General features: G+C 43.2%; 1 protein-coding gene across 12 annotated transcripts in view; it reads left to right on the top strand.

Moving 5' to 3' along the window:
- The window catches only part of LOC148021915 (uncharacterized), a 198220-nt gene that overhangs the window by 155268 nt on the left and 20740 nt on the right, over positions 1 to 22212 (top strand). For 9 of the 12 annotated variants that reach the window (XM_087697437.1, XM_087697436.1, XM_087697432.1 and 6 more), the window contains 4 exons: positions 4011 to 4352; positions 4551 to 4730; positions 4812 to 4882; positions 4959 to 5018. In XM_087697437.1, the coding sequence (XP_087553563.1) occupies positions 4011 to 4352; positions 4551 to 4730; positions 4812 to 4882; positions 4959 to 5018 (653 nt within the window). The remainder of the gene's footprint in view (positions 1 to 4010; positions 4353 to 4550; positions 4731 to 4811; positions 4883 to 4958; positions 5019 to 22212) is intronic. The other 3 variants (XM_087697435.1, XM_087697434.1, XM_087697433.1) reach the window with 3 other exon arrangements.

Below are 22212 nucleotides of genomic sequence, written 5' to 3'. Positions count from 1 at the left end.
CAAAGCATTAGATGTTTGGACTCTCTTTGGTTAGGCTTCTAGTCTTCGCATCAATTGTCAGAGAGAGAACTAGGGAGAGAGAAAGAGGAGAGAGAAGACTGCAGAAGAGAGAGAAAGACTACAGGAAGAGAGAGAAGAAGAGTGATGAGAAGAGAGAAAGACTATAGAGAGAGAAAGACAAGAAAGAAGGGGAAGCCATAGAAGCTGTGAGTAAGAAGGGAGAGAAAGATTGTAATTGTATTAATGTGTCAAAAAGATGTGTAAAATTACATATCCTCTCCTTTTATACCAATGTCAGTGTGACATGGCATAATATCAATATTATTTACACTAATTCCTTATTCTCATCTTCTTACATCAATGCTTTGAAATCAGCCATTCTCAGCTGCACGGAGTCGGATTTGCAGTCATTGGACTTGGAGGGAATGGTTGTTCCTCGTGGTTCCATTGTCAGGCATCTTGGGTACCCTTTGGGTGTTGATGTTCCGCCAAAGCAGCTACTAGAGTGGATTTCATAGAAACTGGCGGCTAAGTTTCTGTATTGGAAGTCACAGGCTTGGCCCTTCCATGTTCGCCTCAAAGTGACTCAGACAATTATGTTGCCAATGCTCACATATTTCTTGCCATTGCTGCCCTAGACTACTACTACGTTGAATGCTCTTACTCAGTATATTCGTTTCATGTTATGGAAGAAGGATTCTTTGTATGCAGGCATTTCATGGATTTCTTGATCGCATGCATGTACCCCCAAACACATGGGTGGTGGGGCTATTTTAGATGCCAAAACTCATATGCTGGCACTCCGTTGGTCTCTTTTTCGCGCCATGTGCTTGGATCATCACCCGTGGATTGTTATAGCCCGTTATTTTCTTGAGGATCACGAGCTTCTACATGGTAATACCCAAATTTGGAGCACTTGGTGGCATGTTCTTAATGCAGACTCTCGGTTTTCTAGTCCTTCATCATCTCTGCTTGCCCATTTGGTATGTTCCTGGAGACTGGTTCTCCAGACGGCTCAGTAGCATCCAATGGAGGACCGCTTAGCTACTAACTCTTTTCCACTGGAATTGTTGGCAGTCTCGCGGTTACTTTCTTGGGAAGGCAAACATGAGCTTAGACCAAAATTTAACCGCATGGCACGTTTGGGCTTGACTTCAATTGCAGATGCCACCCTTTCCAATCGCAATGTGTTGATATTGTTTCGTACATCTAGGAGGCTTCTCAGGATCCCTCGTGGATACAGGGATTTATGGGGACAGCTTTTGATGGTGCTCCAGAGCAGACAACCCTTTCTTGCCCTTGCTTTGGATCGTCCCTAGCAGGACTGGGACCTTGCAGGCCGGCTGAATTTAGAAAAGGCTTCAGCTCACCAAGTGTATCATCTTCTGATTAAAGATCATCAATGGTTGGTTACTAAAGCTAATACTCTATGGGGATTGCGTAAATCCCGGTCATGGTGGAGGGTAACTGTGATGGAGGGCTGGTTGAACAAGACACCTTTCAAATATAAGGTCTTTCTTTGGAGGGTGATGATTGGTGGTCTTCCTCTTGCTTCAGCCCTTTCCAAGCGTCGAATGTCCAACGGCAATTGTTTCTTTTGCACCACCAGTGTGGAATTGGCCCATCATCGATTTATTTCTTGCCCTCTCGCTAAGAAAATCTGGTCATTCTTGTCAGCAGTTTGGCGAGCGGTGGTCAGTTTCTTGCCACGCCCGTTTGATTGGGTTTTTGTGCAGCCCAAATACCCCACACCGACACAGCCACATATGAAGATCTTGTTTCACTTTCTTAGATATTGGGGCTGTTAGCATAACTGGACCATTTCGGAATGCTTTTCTTTTTGATTCCACCTCTAATGTTTAGAGGCATATTGTTAGGCTTAAAGGTCTCTTGCATTGGCAGATAGATCTTATTCGGCACTCCGACTTGCTCCCTCGGGAGGACTTACTTCCCTGGCATATGGCAATTTCCTCTGCGTCTTTGCCATGACTTTTTGTAACTCTTTTCGTTTAGTTCTTTTAGAGAGAGAGAGAGAGTTTTTACACACAATGGTGTAGAGCCATCGTGTATCTTGTAATCATGTAAACTTGTACCTTTTTTCGTAATTAATACAATTACCTTTTATGAAAAAAAAGAGAGAGAGAGAGTGTGTGTGTGCGTGTGTCTCTCTCCATTTTGTTATCTTGTAATCTTGTACTTTTTTCATAATTAATACAATTACCTGTTATGAACAAAAGAGAGAGACTGTTACTTTGCTGTCCATTTATCTCATATGTGACTCTTGTACTTTTCTAGCATCCAGTCTAAAAAGTTCTTTGAATGGATCTCCATGCATATTGCTAACAAGTTTATCTATTGGATATGGCATGCATGGCCTTTTCATGTACGTCTTAAAGTGGGTTAGAAAATCTTGGTGTTAATAATTTCATAGTATTTGCCATTTCTTCCTTGGTTGAAGTTAAGTTTGTAGGAAATTACTTAGTCTATTGGTTTTATACTCTGGAAAAAGGAGTTTATGCAATCTGGCTTTTTTTGGATCTCTTGGAAACATGTCTATACGCCAAAAAGAATGGGGGTGGGAACATCTTACATATGGAGATTCACATGACGGCATGTTGGTCAATAGCCTTAGGCTTCTATTGCAAGATTGTTTCTTGAAGATTGGAGTATCTTGCGTGGAAATACTGGATTTGGGCCTTGTGGTGGCATGTTATAACTTATTACCACTGATGAGCTTGTTCATCTCAAATCTTCCATATCACCAACTTAGTTGGTTCATTCTTGGAAAGTGGTACTTGTAAAGCCTTCTTGGCACCCAAATGTTGATTGTTTACAAGTTAATTCTCTACAATCTGAATTGTTGACTGCTTCAAGGCTTGTTTCCTGGAAAGGGAAATAATAAGCTAGGGCCATGATGAACAAAACGGCAAGGCTTGGTCTAACTTTTATGGCTGATGCACTTTTTCTTGCACAACAAAACACTGTGATGGCATTCTAGTTAGTCCAAAGATTTTTCATGTTCCTAGAGGCTATCCTCATTTATGGGAAACCATTTCATCTTCCTTGCATGTTTTGCAGCCTTTTCCTTGCTTAAATCTAGATATCCCTTGGTAGGATTGGAGAATGAAAGGATGATCATTATTAGATCATGCATGTATTAATTAGATATGTCATTCGCTTATTAAGAACTAGGATTGGTTGGCACTTAAGGGCAATAACACTTGGGGTCTCCACAAAGGAAAAGCTTGGTGGAAAGTTACCGTGATGGTGAGCTGGCTTAATAGGACTCCCTTCCAATACAAAGTATTTATATGGAGAATGCTGGTGGGTGGTCTTCATCTTGCTTTTGTATTGTGAAGATACAATATTTCTAATGGCTCTTACTTCTCTTGTACTACAAGTGAGGAGACCTATCAATTGACAGATTTTGTGCAGCCTCATGTGAAGATTGTTTTCTACTTTCTGCATTTCTAGGCTGTTAGCATAGCTGGACTATCTAGAATGCATTCAATTCCAGAGTGTGTAGTCACATGGCCTGTTTGTGAGGCCTTTTCATTGGTAGTTTAGCATCATTTAGTATGCAGACATCCTCCTGAAGGATGATTTTCTTTCTTGGCATGCTGCGGTTTCTTGAGTTTCCTTGTCAGTTGTATAGCTCAATCATGACTCCTATATTGTTAATCATATAGTTCACTCTTATTTCATGTTTTTGATAATTAATACAATTACCCTTCACAATAAAAAAAGAGAGGAGAGATAAGGGAGAACAATCGGAGGGAGTGTTCAGGAAGCAACAACAGCAACATAAATGTCTCAATTTGGATCATCTTTCTTTTCAAGTGACATTATAGCATGCGTATTTCCTATTTGTGAAGTATGTTCTCTGAGCACGTTAATTCTAGAACTATGCTATGCCTAATACTTTGATTGTAAAATGGTGCTGCTTAATGAACCTCACTATGACGATTGAATGCATCTGAAAACGTTCTAATTGGGTTCTTTTTGAGCAGTCAAAGCACGAAAATGTAGATTGATTCTGTGTGCTTGGTATGAGCATTCCCTACAACGTTTTCAGCAGCAGAGACTTGTTCTCAAAGCAGAACAGTTTAGAAATCTGACCCTTCTTTCAACATGTTTCGAGAACTGGCAAATTCGAGTGCAAGGCAAACAGTATGCCACATATTTGAGAAAGCTAGCCCTGGGATTTTGGGCTCACAAGAGGCTGAGCTTTGCCTGGCAGGCAATGAAGAGTTCCGTAAAGATAAGGCATACTGCTCTTGAGCTGATGAATAAAAGAAAACAAAGAATAATGAGTTCTACTCTGCAATGTTGGTGTCAATTAACACGTAAAGGTAATTGCTTTATAACTCTCAGTTGTTGCATACTGCCCATTCATAAAAGTCTGTTCGTTGATTACTATTATTATATGCAGCATAACACATCTAATCAGATTTTGCAAATGCCATAGTCTGTAGCCTGACTAAGCACATATCTGCCTTTTTTCAAAAAAGGACACAAATAATAAAGAAGCTTATTGATTTGGTTTGCAGAATGGCAGGAGATGCAGAAATGTGCAGTTTGTTTTCACAAGAACTCGATGTTGCAAAAGTCAGTCATGGGCATGCAGATTCATAATAAATGGTCAAAGGACTTGAAACTAAGAAAAGCAAAGGCATTGACCTACTGGAGTAGAAAGTGTGTTTATCAAGCATTTGAAACATGGCATGAGTGTATCCTTTCACCTCATATTTGTGTATTTATACTTGTTTATTTTTTTGTTTGAAATCATGGATTCTTTGACTAAGATCAAGATTCTACAGGCGAACATGACAGAAAAAGAAAGGCAGCTTTAGCACAAATATACTTTGAAAACAAACTTCTGGTATGGCATACATTCTACTAGTGAAAACAATTCTGCATCATGATACCATTAAAACATGTTGCTGTTAATCTGCAAGCAGCGGAGCGCTTTCAATAGATGGTGCCAGTACACACGAGCTCAAATTAAGAGGAAAGAGGTACACTATATTTACTAGGATGTGAAGCTTAAAAGCTAAAAAACTGGCATGATTTCAAGGTAAGAACGAAATCAATGTTCTTTTATCGTTCTTTCAGACAGCCAAAAGGCATAAGAATGATTCTAGTCACTCACAATATGGGATTTAAGAAATGTTTAAAGTATGCCATCAAATTGGGTACATTGTTAGACATTTTCTTGCAATATCCCCTCATTGTTTCCAACCTAAAAAAACACCGGTAGTAGTAGTATGATACTTTTTATTGCAATGTCATAGGTGGAGTTTTACTCTAATTGGCTAATTTAGTGGTCATCTTAGGGCTTTTTACACCCTTAAGTACTTGATTTTGGATGGTGGGGTAAAAGTTGACAATAGTGTTTGGGGGTTTTTACTACAATGTTGTAGTAAAAACTATCAAATTTCTCCTAGATGTTAGAGCGTTGTAATTGGGAGCAATTTTCTCACATACCAAGCAAACACATCATGCAACCTTATACTAGTTTAGATGCAAAAAGCAATGGTGAATCAATATAGGCCTACATCTATCTTTTCTTCAATTAAATCAAATGTTTTACCTAAACTAGTACTAGACAACCTCATGCCAAAGTAATCACAACATATTTCAAGGTGCTATGGTCATTGTTATGGAGTAAGTACTCAATTCAATGCTCGTGAAAATCATAGCCCACACTACATTGGCAATGAGGTGAGGATGATGAGCATACCTATGAATGTGTAAAATGTCCTTGTGTCCGAGCAATAAAACTAAAATGTCAAGACCATTCTATCTCAACAGAGGGAGTATGATGACACTGTAAAGAAATGGTAGGGTTTTCGGGGAGAAACAGAAGAGTGTACGGCAAACATTGTAACAAAGAATCTTGGAAGCACAGAAGAAGAATAAGAGTGAGGAATGATAATCACTAAGCCATGTTGAATGAATTAAACTGATACAATGGAACAAAGCTTGGAGATGATTGTACTTTCCTTGTTGATAAGGTGGTAGCTAAGGTGAGGGGCTCCAAAAATAAATGAGTCAATGTTGCCTCCATCTGTGCCATTGTCGCCTAGAGGGTTGGAGAGAACTTTTATGGTTTCTAATCTATATAGTATTCTCCATTTTCCTCCTTTCAATCCATGCTCCAAACTCCTCACCACAGATCACTGGAAGTAAGAGATAGCTATGCAAAGAAGTACTCAAGGGAAGAGAGGGATGGCCTCATATTAGTATATTAATGTCTCTAAAAGGCCAATGTGTCGTATGAGACCACACCACTATATAAAATGAAATGTATCTCTCATAAAACCTGTAAGAGATTGTGAAATTCAAGATATCATGATCTGTTGCTATCCCAGTCGGTCTCCTTGAAATCTCAAAGTTCTTGTTTGGAATTAATGATCATGATTCCATTAAGTAGTCCATTTACTTGCCCCCCACTTGTGGTTTTTGAGCAGGTCAAGGCATTGAATCTTGGTTTGCATGAGGGAGCATTGAAAATGGCTAACCTATGTGCACTTCCCAGAGCTAGTGAGTGTGTCGTGTAGGTACTCACTTATTTGTCCTAGGTCCTCTTGTGTAGACGCACCTCATTCACATTGATCTCTTTGAACATGGCATTTTCCTATACGTAAAAGTGGCTTTATTTGATCCTAGTCCATTCGTTGAAATCCCCTACTAGTAGTACTCCCAAGCTAGCATATCTCATGATATCCACATGTAATGCATCAAAGGGTGACCCATTTGGTGAAGCATAGCCTAAGTTTGCAAGGGCAAAGCAACATATATAGCAACAACGATGTCATGTGGTTTCCTTGTATGTATTCTGGGTAACATGTATCGTGGATCTTCATCTTTGTGCGTCACCTAGACAACATCTTTGAGATCCTCTCAAAAAAGTATGGCTACACCCCCAAAGCCCCTAATGCCACTATGCTTTCTAGCTTGTGAGTGGAATGCACTTTTCCAAGGATACCAACAAACATCTAGCAATCGGCTCCCTTTGCATTGATGCATTTCTGTATACATGGCTATGTCCATGTTTCAAAAGCTATCCTCAAAATACCAACATCAAAATGTGGTGTTGCATTGTAGTTCCATATTGACATCCTAAGTGTCTTAGGCTATGCACCATCATTGTGACCAACCTTTTGTAATAATCAACTTACCATCTTTGTACATTGTATACTTCCCCTCCTTATATGCCTCCAATAACATAGGCATTCTAGATTTTATATGTTCTAGCTGAGCGAGTGTCAAATCCTCATCAAGGCATATGTTTTCTCCTTGGAGGACCCTGTGTTTTTTAGGAAGGCTTATTTCTTATCCATATTTTCAAACTTCAGCATGAGGATATGCCCTTTCTTATCCATTGAGGTTTGGAGTTCTTGAATTTTCCATTTTGCTTCTTCTGTGGTGGCATTCATCACTTCTATTTTGTTTTTGTGCCCTCCCTTTTTTTTTTTTTTGGCAAACTCAACCCATTGAGCATTTTCTTTAGCACATCTTCTTTCTTTCCCCTTTGACTGAATCTACCCATGCATGCATGTCCTTTTCAGGGCATCCCATCTCTTTTTCCAATTTTAGTGCAATTGGCGATGGCTTCGCTGTATCAAGTTTTTCTTTATACACTATTATGTCTTTCTTGCAACCATCTAATTGAGATCCCAACTCAGCAATTTGTTTTTTCCTTGGTTGTTATGCATATATTAGTGTAGTTTCTCAAAGTTTCCATTTCATTCTTCCAAGTCATATCCAATTTCACGTTATCTGCCATTTCAGCCTGTAATTCTATATTTATTTCATTGTATTCCCCATTCTCCCACTCACTAATACATCCTTTCATGTGTGCTTTCATCTCTAGCAGTATTTTATCATGTTTTGATGCATACATTTCTTGAATCTCAGCTCTTACGAGAGACCTCATGTCATCCAGACCCCCCTACATGTTGCTTTGGTATTTTTGTGACCTTTGAGCATCTTTTGATGCTTGTTGGTGTTAGTTCATCATGTCTGTGTCTTCTTTAGAGATTTGTTGGGGTTTGGGAGGATGGCCCTTCCACCAGGATATCACCTTGTTTTCCTAGTGATCCCGGTTTACCCCTATTTGCAAATGTATGATCCTCTACTACCAATGCATTTACAAGTATTGGTCACAATTTCATGGTATGAAACGCTCACTGTTGTGGCCCAACAATCCAAATCAAGCCAAGGTTTAATTGGTAGTATGTGTTTACTGCATGCCCTCCCTGAATGACCACATTGTTCACTGTTGTGTCCCAGTAATGCAATTCAAGACTGCATTCAGGGAGCATCAGGTTCAGGGCAGTATTTCAAGATCACTACTACATTTTTCAGGTTCACGACTGCATTTTTTAGGGACACGACTCCATTTCAGGTCATGACTGCCTTTGAGGTCATGAATGCATTTCAGGGTCACGACTGCATTTCATTTCAGGATCATGACTACATTTTAGGTGGTGACTGCATTTCAGGGTCACACCTGCATTTTAGATTACAACATTTCAGGTCATGACTGCATTTTAGGTTACAACGTTTCAGGTCATGACTCCATTTCAAGGTCATGCCTGCCTTTTAGGTCACACCTGCCCTTTAGGTCAGAACTGCATTTCAGGGTTGAGCCTGGATTTCTTTTTAGGGTCACGGCATTTTAGGTAGAGAACGGGGCAAGATAGAGAGACAGAGTGAGAGAGAGAGATTAGAGTGAGCATGCAGCAAGAGTGCCAGAGAGGGGACAGCAAGAGTGCCAAAGGGGGGATGGGGAGTGTAGGGGGTGGGAGAAGAGAGAAAGAAGAAGAAAGAAAGAAAAATATATAAACATCTATAAAAGACCAATGTAGCCTATGAGACAAAACGAAAGTATATCTATGTCCAATGTCATCTCATTATGAAGCGGCAAAAAAAAAAAGCATCGTAGTATAAGGCTAGCATTTAAAGATCTCTAAGTCTGAAAATTGTATGGACAAGATATCTAGTCACAATAGCTCCTTCCTAAATCTTGAGGTAGCACATGATGCCAATGATGATGCTGCCCGAAACCATTCTGCTCATGTGTCAAGTAGTGAGTCTCCTATGCCTCACCATGAGAGAGAGAGAGAGAGAGAGAGAGAGAGAGAGAGCTATTGTCAGTGGACTGCGCCACGCTTGACGGCAGCCCCCGTCTCGTTTCGCCATACTGCCGTTGCACTCCGGCCTATTTTCCTGGGCGTTGACGGAACCAGGTATTGCGCGTCCCTGCTTTTGTGTGTTCGCCTGTGCCGTTTCTGCCTTCGGCGAGCTCTGGCCTTGTCCTCCTGCGAGCTCTGTTCCTGCACGCCTGCCACCTGTCGTCTGTACCTGCCTTTCGCGACCTCTGCCCGTCAACGCCTGCAACCTGTTCGTGTGACGTCCTGGTCAGGTCCTGCGCGCACTCTGCCCCACCACTCAGGCGGCTGCACTGCAGACTTCACTTCTTCTAGGTTTCTGGCATAACAGAAAGAATTCTGTGATACAGTAGAGGGTCGTCCTCCGCCGTGTGAGAAACCAGCTTACAGGGGTGCAGATTTCTAACTCAGCAGACAGCAATCTGCACTGTGCGTCAGTCCTCCTTCGAGATCAGATCGTGATACACGATGGCTGGTTTGGATCTGGATTTCATAGACCAAACGATGGCAGCACTTGGCCCGGATTCTGATGCTGAGGAACCTGAGGATATGGTTCCGTGCACCGAAGAGATGCCCCCTGGTCCTGACATCCAGGCTGCGGGTAAACGTACCAAGCATACTTCGGAAGAGATAGGTGTTCATCAGGATCGTTCCTATGCGCAGGTTGCTTCGGATTCTGTGGACTCTCAGGATGTTGACTGGGAGCATTTGCTGGAATTTGCCAACACTCTGCTTGGCGATTATGTTCAACATAATCAGGAAGTCTTTTCCGACTCTGCACCTGACGATGTTCTGGAAGCCACCGTGGACCCAAAAACTGTCCTACGCTCCTTTTCGGTGTTTTATGATCGCACCGTGATACTCTTCTTCACTGGTCGAATCCCGCTGCTTTCCCGTATTCGCTAGTGGCTGCACAGTCTGCTACAAGGGGAATGTGTTGAAGAGATTTTTGTTGGGTCCCGAGGTTTTTTTGAGGTCCTGTTGAAATCTGAGACGCACCGTGCTGCTCTCCTGTCTAAACTGCCTTTGTTTTTTGATCGCTGGTTGGTTCATGTGGTTCCATGGCGCCCGATGGCAGATTTTCAGCGTCTGTTGCAACGTGAATGCCCTGTGTGGGTAGAAGTGGAAAATTGTCCGGCTGTTTATTGGCCACTATTGAAGGATGCTATGTCCGCTGTGGGCACTGTTCTGGTCCCTCCCAGTCTCAGGGCTGTGAATCGCAACTACTTGTGTATGTTATGGGACACTGCAAGGAAAAGGCCTGCTTGGTTACGCCTCAATTGCTCTGGCATGCATCCGTTACAGTTTCGTTTGAAATGGGGCAATTTTGTAGGACATTGCTTTTCCTGTGGACAGTTGGGGCATTTTATGGCCGAATGCCCGGAGCAGCAACACCCTTAAGATGTTGGCCATGTTGCACCGCCCATGGAAGATATGGTGTGTGATGCTCCGTCACTGGATACTATCCACCCGCCCCAAGTTCTGGCAAAAGGTAAACAACAGGTTTCGGGTCTGGATTCCCGTCCCACTGATTGGGTTGAAGTACGTGCAAAAAAAGGCAACAGGGTTGTTGCTGGCATGGAGAATACTGTGCCTACTACCTCACAAGATTTCATGCGTACATATATGCGCAGGAAGAAAATATTGTCTTTCGAGCGCTTTGCTCCTGCTATGGTTTCCTCTGCCCCTCGTTCTCAGCCCGCCAGGAAAATGTATTCGGATCGTCCAAAGGGTCCACCTGCTAAGCTGGCTTTTGATACCAGAGGCAACGTCATTATCCCCTGGCACCGTCGTTATCCCCGTTCCAAACCCAAGCCAGCAGATATGCTGTCTACTTTCAAATCTGGTCCTCCGAACTCTTTTGCGGTGTTGGCGGATTTCTTGGACGAGGGAGTCCTGGACATTCTCGCCGACAAAGTCAAATCGAGGCAAGCTGTGCCTCGTACCTGATTTTGTTTTGAATACACATGAAAATAGCCACGTGGAATGTGCGAGGAATTTGTTCTCGACACAAGCAACATGCCATGTGGACTACATTGTATGAGAATCAGTGGGATGTCCTGTGCGCTGTTGAGCACAAGAGTCACGGTGAAGCCGGAAAAGTTGTGGATTGCCATGGCTTCCGTTTGTTCTATGCAGGGACACAGGCCATGCACTATTCGGGTGTGCTCATGATTGTACATGACAAATATCAGCCTGTTCTTATTAAAAATGATGTTCATGGCCGCTTTTTGGTAATTGAAATTTTATTTGAAGGGGAAATCTTATGGTTACTTAGCCTCTATGCTCCGAATGATTCGTTATCTCGTCGGGAGCTTTGGCAGACTTTGCAGACCTCCTTGTCACTTGGCAGACGGGGCTTCTTCATGGGGGATTTCAATATGTGTGTTGATTCTTCCCAGTCCACATCGGAGCATTCGGTAATGGATGCGCCGGAAAGTCGTATGTGGCATGAGTTGGCTCTTGCTGTTCTTAAGCAAGATCTCTGGTCCTGGCTGCACCCTTCTTCTACAGGGTTTACTTTCCATTCTGCCCAGTATGCAACAACATGGTCGCGGTTGGACCGTATATATATCATGCAGAATGATGATTTTCTTCCCGAGATGCTCAAAATAAAAGTGTTGGAGCAATATGCCTTGTCGGACCATTTGCCTCTGCAGCTCGAGTTGCTTGCACAACCCATTGCACCTTTCAAGCAATTTCTGGAGAGACTCCCTTTGCGTTTCAACTTTTCTTACTTGAAGCATGCAATCTTTCAAGGCTATATGCAGCAATTGATTGACAGATTCTTCTTGGACTTCTCCTCTCAGGGCACTGCGTCATTGGAAAGATTGCTCTCTAGTGTGCAGCGGGTTGCTCGGTAGTATGGGATCTATCATGCCTCTCTTTGTCGGCGGCGTCGCCAGGCAGCGGAGGACCTACTGGTTTTGGTTCGTTCTCTGCTGGTGGACACTCCGGATGATGCATTTCTGCTCGTACTGGCCATGCGGGTGGCTGATCTTATTAAAGAGTTCCAGTTGAAATCATATCAACAGGCTAAATTGCAACATCTGACAGAGACTTTGCAAGATAGTGCATGTCAGACCCATAAGTTCTTTCGAGCTCTCCACGCCTCTCCTGCTCCAGAGAATATGACCAAACTCGAGGATGCAGAAGGCCACCTTATCCTGGATCCACAGACTATTGTGCATATGTGCAGGAATTATTTCCGCGACCTTCTTGGTTCCACTTCTCCACCTTCAGCCCAAAATACTCAGGCCCGTTCGGTTTTTTATGACCTGGTCCGCAATCAGTTTCCGCAGGACATGCAAGCTACTATGGAGTCAGATATTTGTGAGGCAGAGGTTATGGACGTCTTGTTACATTTGCCCAAGGATAAAAGTCCGGGTTGGGATGGTCTCACCAATGAGTTCTTTGAAGCTTTTGCTACCCAATTGGCGAAACCATTGCAGGCTTTGTTTCAGCAGGTGTGGGAAACGGGGATCATGCCTTCCTCATAGAAAGAAGGACTTATTAAACTGCTTCCAAAAGTTCCTTCGCCATCTAAGTTGACACAGTGGCCCCCAATTTCTTTGATGTGTTCAATGTACAAAATCTTTTCCAAAGTAATGGCGAATCGGCTCCATAAGCATCTCCCTGCCATTGTGCACCCTCTCCAGTATGGTTTCATTAAGGGTCGAAATATTCTGCACAATGTATTGAATGCTCAACTGGCAATTGATTATGCAAGGCATTCTAATCAGGAGGTAGTACTGATTCAACTGGACCTGGAAAAGGCTTTTGACTATCTGGACTGGTCTTTCGTTGCTGAACTTATGTCTGCTATGGGCTTTGGTGCTCGGATGTCTGGTCTAATCTACACCATTAGCGTGGCGGCGTCTTCGCGAGTCATGCTGAACGGAGGTGTTACTGAGCCATTTGTCCTTGTCCGCTCTGTCAGACAGGGGTGCCCTTAGAGCCCTCTATTCTTTGCCCTTGCGACACATCCAGTTCTTTCCATGTTATCTCATATGGCAGCCTCTTCTCAGTTGGCCGGAGTATCGCTTCCTACAGGACAGCACTTCATTAGCCAATCCCTGGCGGATGATAGCTTTATGATTTTGCGTGCGGACAAGGATAACCTTCGAAAAGCATTGGATGTTTGGGGTCTCTTTGGTCAGGCGTCCGGCCTTCGTATCAATGCGCTCAAATCAGCCATTCTAAGCTGCACGGAGTCGGATTTGCAGTCCTTGGAGTGGCAGGGTCTGGTTGTTCCTCGTGGCTCCATTGTCAGACATCTTGGGTACCCTTTGGGTGTTGATGTTCCCCCAAAGCAGCTTCTGCAGTGGATTTCTCAGAAAATGGTGGCTAAGTTTATGTATTGGAAGTCTCAACCCTGGTCCTTCCATGTTCGCCTCAAAGTAGCCCAGACAAATATGTTGCCAATGCTCACATATTTCTTGCCATTGTTGCCCTGACTACTACGACTTTGAATGCTCTTACTCAGTCTATTCGTTTCATGCTATGGAAGAAGGACTCATTGCATGCAGGTATTTCCTGGATCTCTTGGTCGCATGCATGCACCCCCAAACGCATGGGTGGCAGAGCTATTTTAGATGCCCAAACTCACATGCAGTCACTCCGTTGGTCTCTTTTCCGCGCCATGTGCTCGGATCATCATCCGTGGGTCGATATAGCCCGTTATTTCCTTGAGGGCCATGGGCTTCTGCATGGCAATACCCAAATCCGGAGTTCTTGGTGGCATGTTCTTAATGCTGATTCACGGTTCTCCAGTTCTTCTTCATCGCTGCTTACTCATTTGGTATGTTCCTGGAAACAGGTCCTCCAGAAGGCTCAGTGGCATCCAATGGAGGATCGCTTAGCTACTAACTCTTTTCAATTGGAATTGCTGGCAGTCTCGCGTTTACTTTCATGGGAAGGTAAACATGAGCTTAGACCACAATTCAACCGGATGGCACGTTTGGGCTTGTCTTCGGTTGCGGATGCCACCCTTGCCAGTTGCAATGTGCTTATATCGTTTCGTACAGCTAGGAGGCTTTTCAGGATCCCTCGTGGATATAGGCCTTTATGGGAATAGCTTTTGAGGGTGCTCCAGAGCAGACAACCCTTTCCTGCCCTTGCTTCGGATCATCCCTGGCAGGATTGGGACCTACAAGGCCGGCTGAATTTAAGCAAAGCTTCTGCTAACCAAGTGTATCATCTTCTGATTAAAGATCATCAATGGCTGGTTACTAAAGCGAATGCTTTATGGGGATTGCATAAATCCCGGTCATGGTGGAGGGCAACTGTGATGGAGGGCTGGTTGAACAAGACACCCTTTAAATATAAAGTCTTTCTTTGGAGAGTGATGATTGGTGGTCTTCCACTTGCTTCAGCTCTTTCCAAGCGACGAATCTCCAATGGCACCTATTTCTTTTGCACCACTACTGTGGAATCTGCCCACCACCGATTTATTTATTGCCCCATCGCTAAGAAAGTCTGGTTATTTTTGTCGGCTGTTTGGCAAGGGGTGGTTGGTTTCACCCTGCGCCCCTTTGATTGGGTTTTTGGGCAGCCCAAGTACCCTACTCCGGCACAGCCACATATGAAGCTCATGTATCACTTTCTTCGATATTGGGGCTGTTGGCATAACTGGACCATTCAGAATGCTTTTCTTTTTGACTCTGCCTATAATGTTCAGCGGCATATTGCGAGGCTTAAGGGCCTCTTGTATTGGTAGTTAGATCTTCTCCAGCATTTTGATTTGCTCTCTAGGGAGGACTTACATCCCTGGCATATGGCAATTTCCTCCGCGTCTTTGCCATGACGTTGTAACTTGTAGTACTTAGAACCTCTTCACATGATGGCTTAGATTGTCGTCATGTATCTTGTAATCAAGTAATCTTGTATTTTTTTCGTAATTAATACAATTACCTTTTACGAAAAAAAAAAGAGAGAGAGAGAGAGAGACCTTTTACGAAAAAAAAAAGAGAGAGAGAGAGTATATTAACGTCTCTAAAAGGCCAATGTGGCCTATGAGACCAAAGCAATACGTACAATGATGGTGTGTTTCTCATCTGGAATGAGAAAAGATGAAAAACATGCCTATAAGACTGAAAAAATGAAATATTGTCCTATAAAAGGGAAACATGTCAATGATCTAAAAGTGAGAGTAGAAAAAGGAAAACTCTCCATCAATGAAATGCCTGTTCTCTAAGGAGGTGTATCTCTGCATGGCTGAGGCATCTCGGCATCTCTCTCATGTGGCGCTCAATGATAGCTTTAATTTGTCTGTGGCCTTCGTCTGGGTGGACGTGGGCGCCTAGACCGGCTAAGTGCCATTGCTCTATCCAAAGGGACACCTACAGAAGATGAGGTCCATAGATGATGTACTCCTGTAGGCTATGGCAGTAGGAGTGGTATCTGCCACACTTTGTCGTGTATCAGTGAAAAAGTCAGTGGCTGCTCTCTATCTATGTGAGCCGAGTTGTGGGGGCCTCCTACTCCATAGAATTGTTGCTCTGCGCCTCTGGAGCTCCAAGAGGAAGAATCCCAAGCATCTCTGATCCTCAAACTGCATGATCCGTCTCAGGGGTCCAAAACCCTCTTGAAATAGACAGTGGTATCTACCTCAAATGTCATAATATACAGTGCATCGGCAGATGTAGTGTTCCTCTGTCTCTGGCTCTCTGTCGCATAGTGGGCATATGCGTTCTTTTGTCTGTATACCCTCCCATCTGCCTGTCTCAATCGTCAGGTGGTGGGATGAGGTGCGGATCTGACCAATAACTGTGTGTAGTCCATGAGGCAGCTGTGTGTCCATGTAATTGGGTCGGGTGATGAAACCATCCTCAGATACCTGAAGGAAGTGGGTCTGGTAGTGTGCCATCCTCGTGCCATTGGCGGAGGGGGATTGGATCCAGGTCTTCTGCGTATCTAACTTCAGTATGTCTGCTCTGATCACATGGTTTAGCTCTGATTGGCTTAGGTCAAGTGTAGGGCAATCCAGGCTATAGTCAAAAGGGGGGTAGTCTGTGAATCTGCAGCCCATGTAGACTCATCCATGTACTCATCTGAGCATACCAACAATGTTTGTCACCATCTGCTGCTAGTTGTCTAGAAAAGGCCAGGGCTAGCCATGGGTATCTATCTTGGGGGAGCTCCCATAGTGTATGTATGAAAGTCACTGCTTGGACCAAGGCCTCAGCCACCATGGGTGATGCTCCCAACTCAGCTCTGATAATCTCATGTGGGGTCGAGCTCTTGGCTCGTATCATACGTGAGATCATCATGACTAGTGGTCTTTCCATACGGTCCCACCCGTCATAGTATTCCTTCTTTGGTCCATCCTGGTCTCTCAAAGGCTGTCTCTTCATGTTAAAGAGACTCGGGCCCCAAATAGCTGCCCCATATAGGAGTGTGGGTGTAACCAGGGTGTCAAAAAGCCACAATTTGGTGCGTGGCTCATGAAATTGTATGTGAGCACATATCCTCTCCAATGCACCTAAGGCTGCATATGCTTTTGCCAAACGAGCCTCTGATGTCTCTCTCCAAGAGAACTGTGGTCCCTTCAATGTGACCCCCAAATAGACATACTGCCTAACCATCTCCACTGGCTCTCCATGAAAAGTAAACTGGTGCTCAGCTCTTGTCACCCAAGCTACACTATCATGGTTTCAGGCTTTTTCATGCTGGGGTTTCAACAGGAGCCAATTCCGATGTATTGCTAATTGTCAGAGAGAAATTTCAACCGCTAGTGATCAAGAGAGATGTATTAGGCAAATTTATAGTTGTGGAAATCACATATGAAGGGGAATGTTATGGCTGGTGGGTCTCTATGTTCCTAATGATGTTTCTAGTCGTCACAACTTATGGTGCAAGTTGAGAGCATGTCTCTCCCTTGGAAGGCCTAGATTTATCATGGGAGATTTTAATATATGTGTGGACCCATCACATTCAACTTCAAGACACGGACTCATGGACGACCCAAAATGCCAAGAGTTGAATGCCTTTGCTTTAGCGACTTTGAAATAGTATCTCTTGTCTTGGTCATAGACCATAGCTACATTTTTTATTCGGGGCAATATCTGGAAACCTGGAGTCACTTGGATCAGCTCTACATTATGCATGATGATTCCTTTTTACTGGAGGTTTTGGAAGTTAGGGTATTACAAGGCTAAGTTCTCTCTGATTAGTTCCCCCTGGCATTTGAGATGCATATGCATCCAGTGGGTCCTTTTCGAGCCCTTCTGAGCAAGTTCTCATTGTGTTTCAACTGCTCCTTCCTCACCATGAGATATTTGATGGCTATATGCAACAATTGCTATTTCAATTTTTATTGGACCTTCCATCCTAAGGGTTAGCTTCCCTTGATCAGTTAATATGCAATGCACAAATGGTCGCCAAGCAATATGGAATACATCATGCCACCCTAGGCAGGCAATGGTTGCAAGTTGCCAAGAAATTCCCAACTCTAACACACTTTGTTTTGATGGATTCCTCACAAGATTCCCTTTTTCTTTCCATCTCCACAAGATTGGCACATCTTGTTGATACTTTTCAAAAGAGATCATACTAGCAGGCCAAACTTGTTGCACTATTAGAGGGTTTGCAAGATAATAATCGTCAGTCACATAAGTAGTTAAAGATCAAGTTACATTAGATGTTGCTAACACCTTGGATATGGACATTACACAAGATGAGGTCATGGATTTCCTTTTGCATTTGCCTAAAGACAAGAGCCCATAGTGGGATGGTATCACCACTGAGTTTTTTTGAGCCCTATGCTACTCACTTTTTTGCACCTTTGATAGCCTTAGACTAGCAGATTTGGACAATTGGACACATACCGCCCTCTTGGAAGGAGGGTCTGATTACATTGATCCCTAAAATGTCATCCCCCTCATCCTTGAAGCATTGGCGATCAATCTCGTTGATGGGCTTTGTGTATAAGTGTTTTACCAAAGTCCTAGCTAATAGACTGCATGAGTATCTTCTAGACATTATTCACCTTGCTCAGTATGGATTTATCAAAGGGCGCAATATTCTACACATCATCTTGAATGTCCAGATGGAAATAGATTATGCTCAATACACAAAGAGGAAATGATGATGGTTTAGATGGACCTAGAAAAAGCCTTCAATAATTTGGAATGGTCTTTCCTAGGTCAGTTGATACAAGGCATGGGTTTTGGTTTGAGAATGTTTGCACTTATCAATACTATTAGCACGGATTCCTCATCAAGAGTTCTACTCAATGGTGGTTTGATAACACATTTCCTCCTTTGTCGATCGGTTAGGTAGGGTTGCACACTGAGTCCTTTGTTCGTTGCATTGGCCATTCACCCCATTTTGACGATGCAGCGGTAAATGGTGAGGTCAAGGTTATCTTTGTATGTAGTACAAATTGATTCGTATGGTACAATCCGTATGGTGCTGTACTATATGTATTCATATGATTTAGTATGAAAAAACTGACACTTTTTTGCCGCTCTTTCCCAAGGCTACAACTTTCTTTCTTTCTTTCTCCTTTTTTTTTTCTCTTCTTTCTTTCTTTTTTCTCTCTCCACATGCTACAGCTTTAGAGGCATTCCCATGTAAGATGGGCTCTACTACAATACATAGATGTACTCCCCCTCAAAATGCTTGGTATGATGATGAGTGCAAACAAACTAGTACACTAGGAACATTCACACACAAGCAGGCACGAAATGTCTTTCGTCGTCTTGTGCGGAAAAAGAAGAGAGATTATTTAGCCAAACTAGAGTTAGAGGTGTATCAGCTCTTTTTGAGCAGAGACAGAAGGCATGGAGGAAATTTCATGGGAGACAACCCCCAATTTAGTTGACATCCCCTATAGGCTATAGTATGGTATGAACATGCTAGGGCATTGTATGATGTTCCATCACAAGAGTAGATACCTTTTCCATCAAACTCTAGGTCAATATAGTGTGGTTTCTTTATGGAAAAGATGGTGAGATATGCCCTGAATGTACCTGTTTGCTAATGATTTTACAAATCATTCCATTTACCTATTCCACCAATCCATTGCATTGAGGGTAGTAAGGGGTAGAGTGTCATTGTTGAATATTTAGCTTTTGCATGAGTTCATCCACCACATTAGCTCTAAACCCTGGTCCGCTATCTGATAATATTTCAAGAGGGATACCAAACCTACAACAAATGTGGTCAAAGATGAATTTACTCACTTCCTTAGCAGTGATTCTTCTAGTTGGCATAGTCTCGGCCCATCTAGTCATGTAATCTACCCCCATGAAAATATACTCGTTTCTTGATGGAGTGCGTGGTAGAGGCCCTATGGCATCAATTCCCCACTTCTCAAAGGGTCCATAGACCTTGATTGGGGTTTGGGGTTCTGCTATGAGCCGTCGTGGTCCTGATTTTTGACATTCTTCACATGTTTGACACCAATATTTGACATCTCGGTGTAGAGCACATGATCAAGATAGCCTTGTGGTAGAGCATTTTGCACATGCATGTTATGCACTGGCCCCTATCTTGGTGAATCTCCTCAATAGAGCCACATGTGAGGGGTTTCCAGTAAGTTGGTGTGACCACACAATAGTGCCGATTTTTAAGAGGGGAGATCTATTGGTCGCTAACAACTACCGTACTATTATGATTGGCCATATGCTAGCAAAGATATATGCCTCTATTGTGGAGCATGAGTTAAGTTGGAGGGCTGAAACAAAGAAAATACGGTCTATACGACAAGGTGGCTTCTGCCACGGATACAATATGCTAGACCATATATTCATGCTAAGGGCCTTGATTGAGGAGGGACGATCACGGAGGTAAAAAATCTATTGTTGTTTTGTGGATTTTCACAAGGCATTGGATACTGTATCACATGCAAGACTCATGCAAAGGTTGCGAGCCATTGGGGTCCGAGAGGATATGCAGTGATGTATTTATGCTTTGTATGAAACTGTGACAGGGAGAGTATGAATGCCTGGAGGCACAACAAACTTCGTGTTTTAGTCTTTTTAAACTTAGTTTTTCCATCTTTTTTAGTTTTCCATACTTCTCATTCCAATCTACCATGTAGATATACACATCATTTTATCTCTTCTTCTTTGATGAGAGATGATGATACCAGTTCTATTGGTTATGGTCTCATAGGCCATTTTGGCCTTTTAGAGACATTAATAGATTTTATCTTATCTCTCAAGCCTACTCTTATTTGTATGATCCTTCATGTATGATATATCCACTCCCATCTATGTACAGTACCGTACGTATTTGTATGATTTGGTACAAAAGAATTGGCCCTTTTTGGCCACTCTCCCCCAAGCCTACGTATTTCTTTTTTTCTTTATTTTTCTTCTTTATTTATTCTTTCTCTCAGAGACCTGATACTGAATCTCTCAACAATGGCCGTTAGAGCTTCGACGCTTGGAAAGGGCTGAAGCAAGCGGAAGACCACCAATCATCACCCTCCAAAGAAACACCTTGCATTTGAAAGGTGTCTTGTTCAACCAACCCTCCATCACAGTTGTCTTCCACCATGACTGAGATTTCCGCAATCCCCATACAGTATTAGCTTTAGTAACCAGCCATTGATGATCTTTAATCAGAAGATGATACACCTGGTTAGCTGAGGCCTTTTCCAAATTCAACCGACCTACAAGGTCCCTGTCCTGCCAAGGACGATCCAAAGCAAGGGCAGGAAAGGGTTGCCTACTCTGGAGCACTAACAAAAGCTATTCCCATAAATCACCGTATCCAGAAGGGATTATGAAAAGCCTCCTGGCTGTACGAAAGGATATCAACACATTACGACTGGCAAGGGTGGCATCTGCAACTGAAGTCAAGCCCAAATGTGCCATGCGGTTAAATTTTGGTCTGAGCTCATATTTGCCTTTCCAAGAAAGTAATCGCGAGGCTGTCAACAATTCCAGTTGAAAAGAGTTAGTATGTAAGCGGTCCTCCATTGGATGCCAACGCGCCTTCTGGAGAACCAATTTCTAGAAGCAGACCAAATGAACAAGCAGGGATGAGGAAGGACTAGAAAACCGAGAGTCTGCATTAAGAACATGCCACCAGGAGCTCCGAATCTATGTATTACCATGCAGAAGCCCGTGATCCTCGAGAAAATAACGGGCTATAACGACCCACGGGTGATGATCCACGCACATGGCACGAAAAGAGACCAACGAAGTGCCAGCATATGAGTTTCGGCATCCAAAATAGCCCCACCACCCATGCGTTTGGGGGTACATGTATGCGATCGAGAAATCCATGAAATGCCTGCGTGCAAGGAATCCTTCTTCCATAACATGAAACGAATGTGCTAAGTGAGAGCATTCAAAGTAGTAGTAGTCCAAGGCAGCAATGGCAAGAAATATGTGAGCATTGGCAACATAATTGTCTGAGCCACTTTGAGACGAACATGGAAGGGCCAAGCCTGCGACTTCCAATATAGAAACTTAGCTGCCAGTTTCTGTGAAATCCACTCTAGTAGTTGCTTTGGCCGAACATCAACACCCAAAGGGTACCCAAGATACCTGACAATGGAACCACGGGGAACAACCTGTCCCTGCCAGCCCAATGACTGTAAATCCGACTCCGTGCAACTGAGAATGGCTGATTTGAAAGCATTGATAAGAAGACCAGAAGCATGACCAAAGAGTGTCCAAAATTCTAATGCTTTGCGAAGATTGTCCTTGTCCGCACGCAAAATCATAAAGATGTCATCAGCCAAAGATTGAGTAATAAAGTGCTATCCAAAAGGAAGGGACAATCCAACCAAGTGAGTAGAAGCTGCCATAGAAAATAACATCGAAAGAACCAGATGAGTCGCAAGGGCAAAGAAGAGAGGGCTCAAAGGGCAACCTTGTCCCACAGAGTGTGCAAGGACAAATGGCTCGGTAACACCACTATTTAGCATAACTCGCGAAGAAGCCGCAATACTAATGGTGTAGATCAAGCAGGACATGCGAGTACCAAAGCCCATAGTAGACATAAGTTGTGCAATGAAAAAGACCAGTCTAAATAATCAAAAGCCTTTTTCAGATCCAATTAAATCAATACC

The sequence above is a fragment of the Lygodium microphyllum genome, chromosome 17 (genome assembly GCF_053477565.2).
Source record: "Lygodium microphyllum isolate KBCC chromosome 17, Lygodium_microphyllum_v1.1.10, whole genome shotgun sequence".
Taxonomy (NCBI): domain Eukaryota; kingdom Viridiplantae; phylum Streptophyta; class Polypodiopsida; order Schizaeales; family Lygodiaceae; genus Lygodium; species Lygodium microphyllum.
The sequence above is the reverse complement of the archived record's forward strand: the minus strand, read 5'-3'. Positions and strand labels throughout refer to the sequence as shown.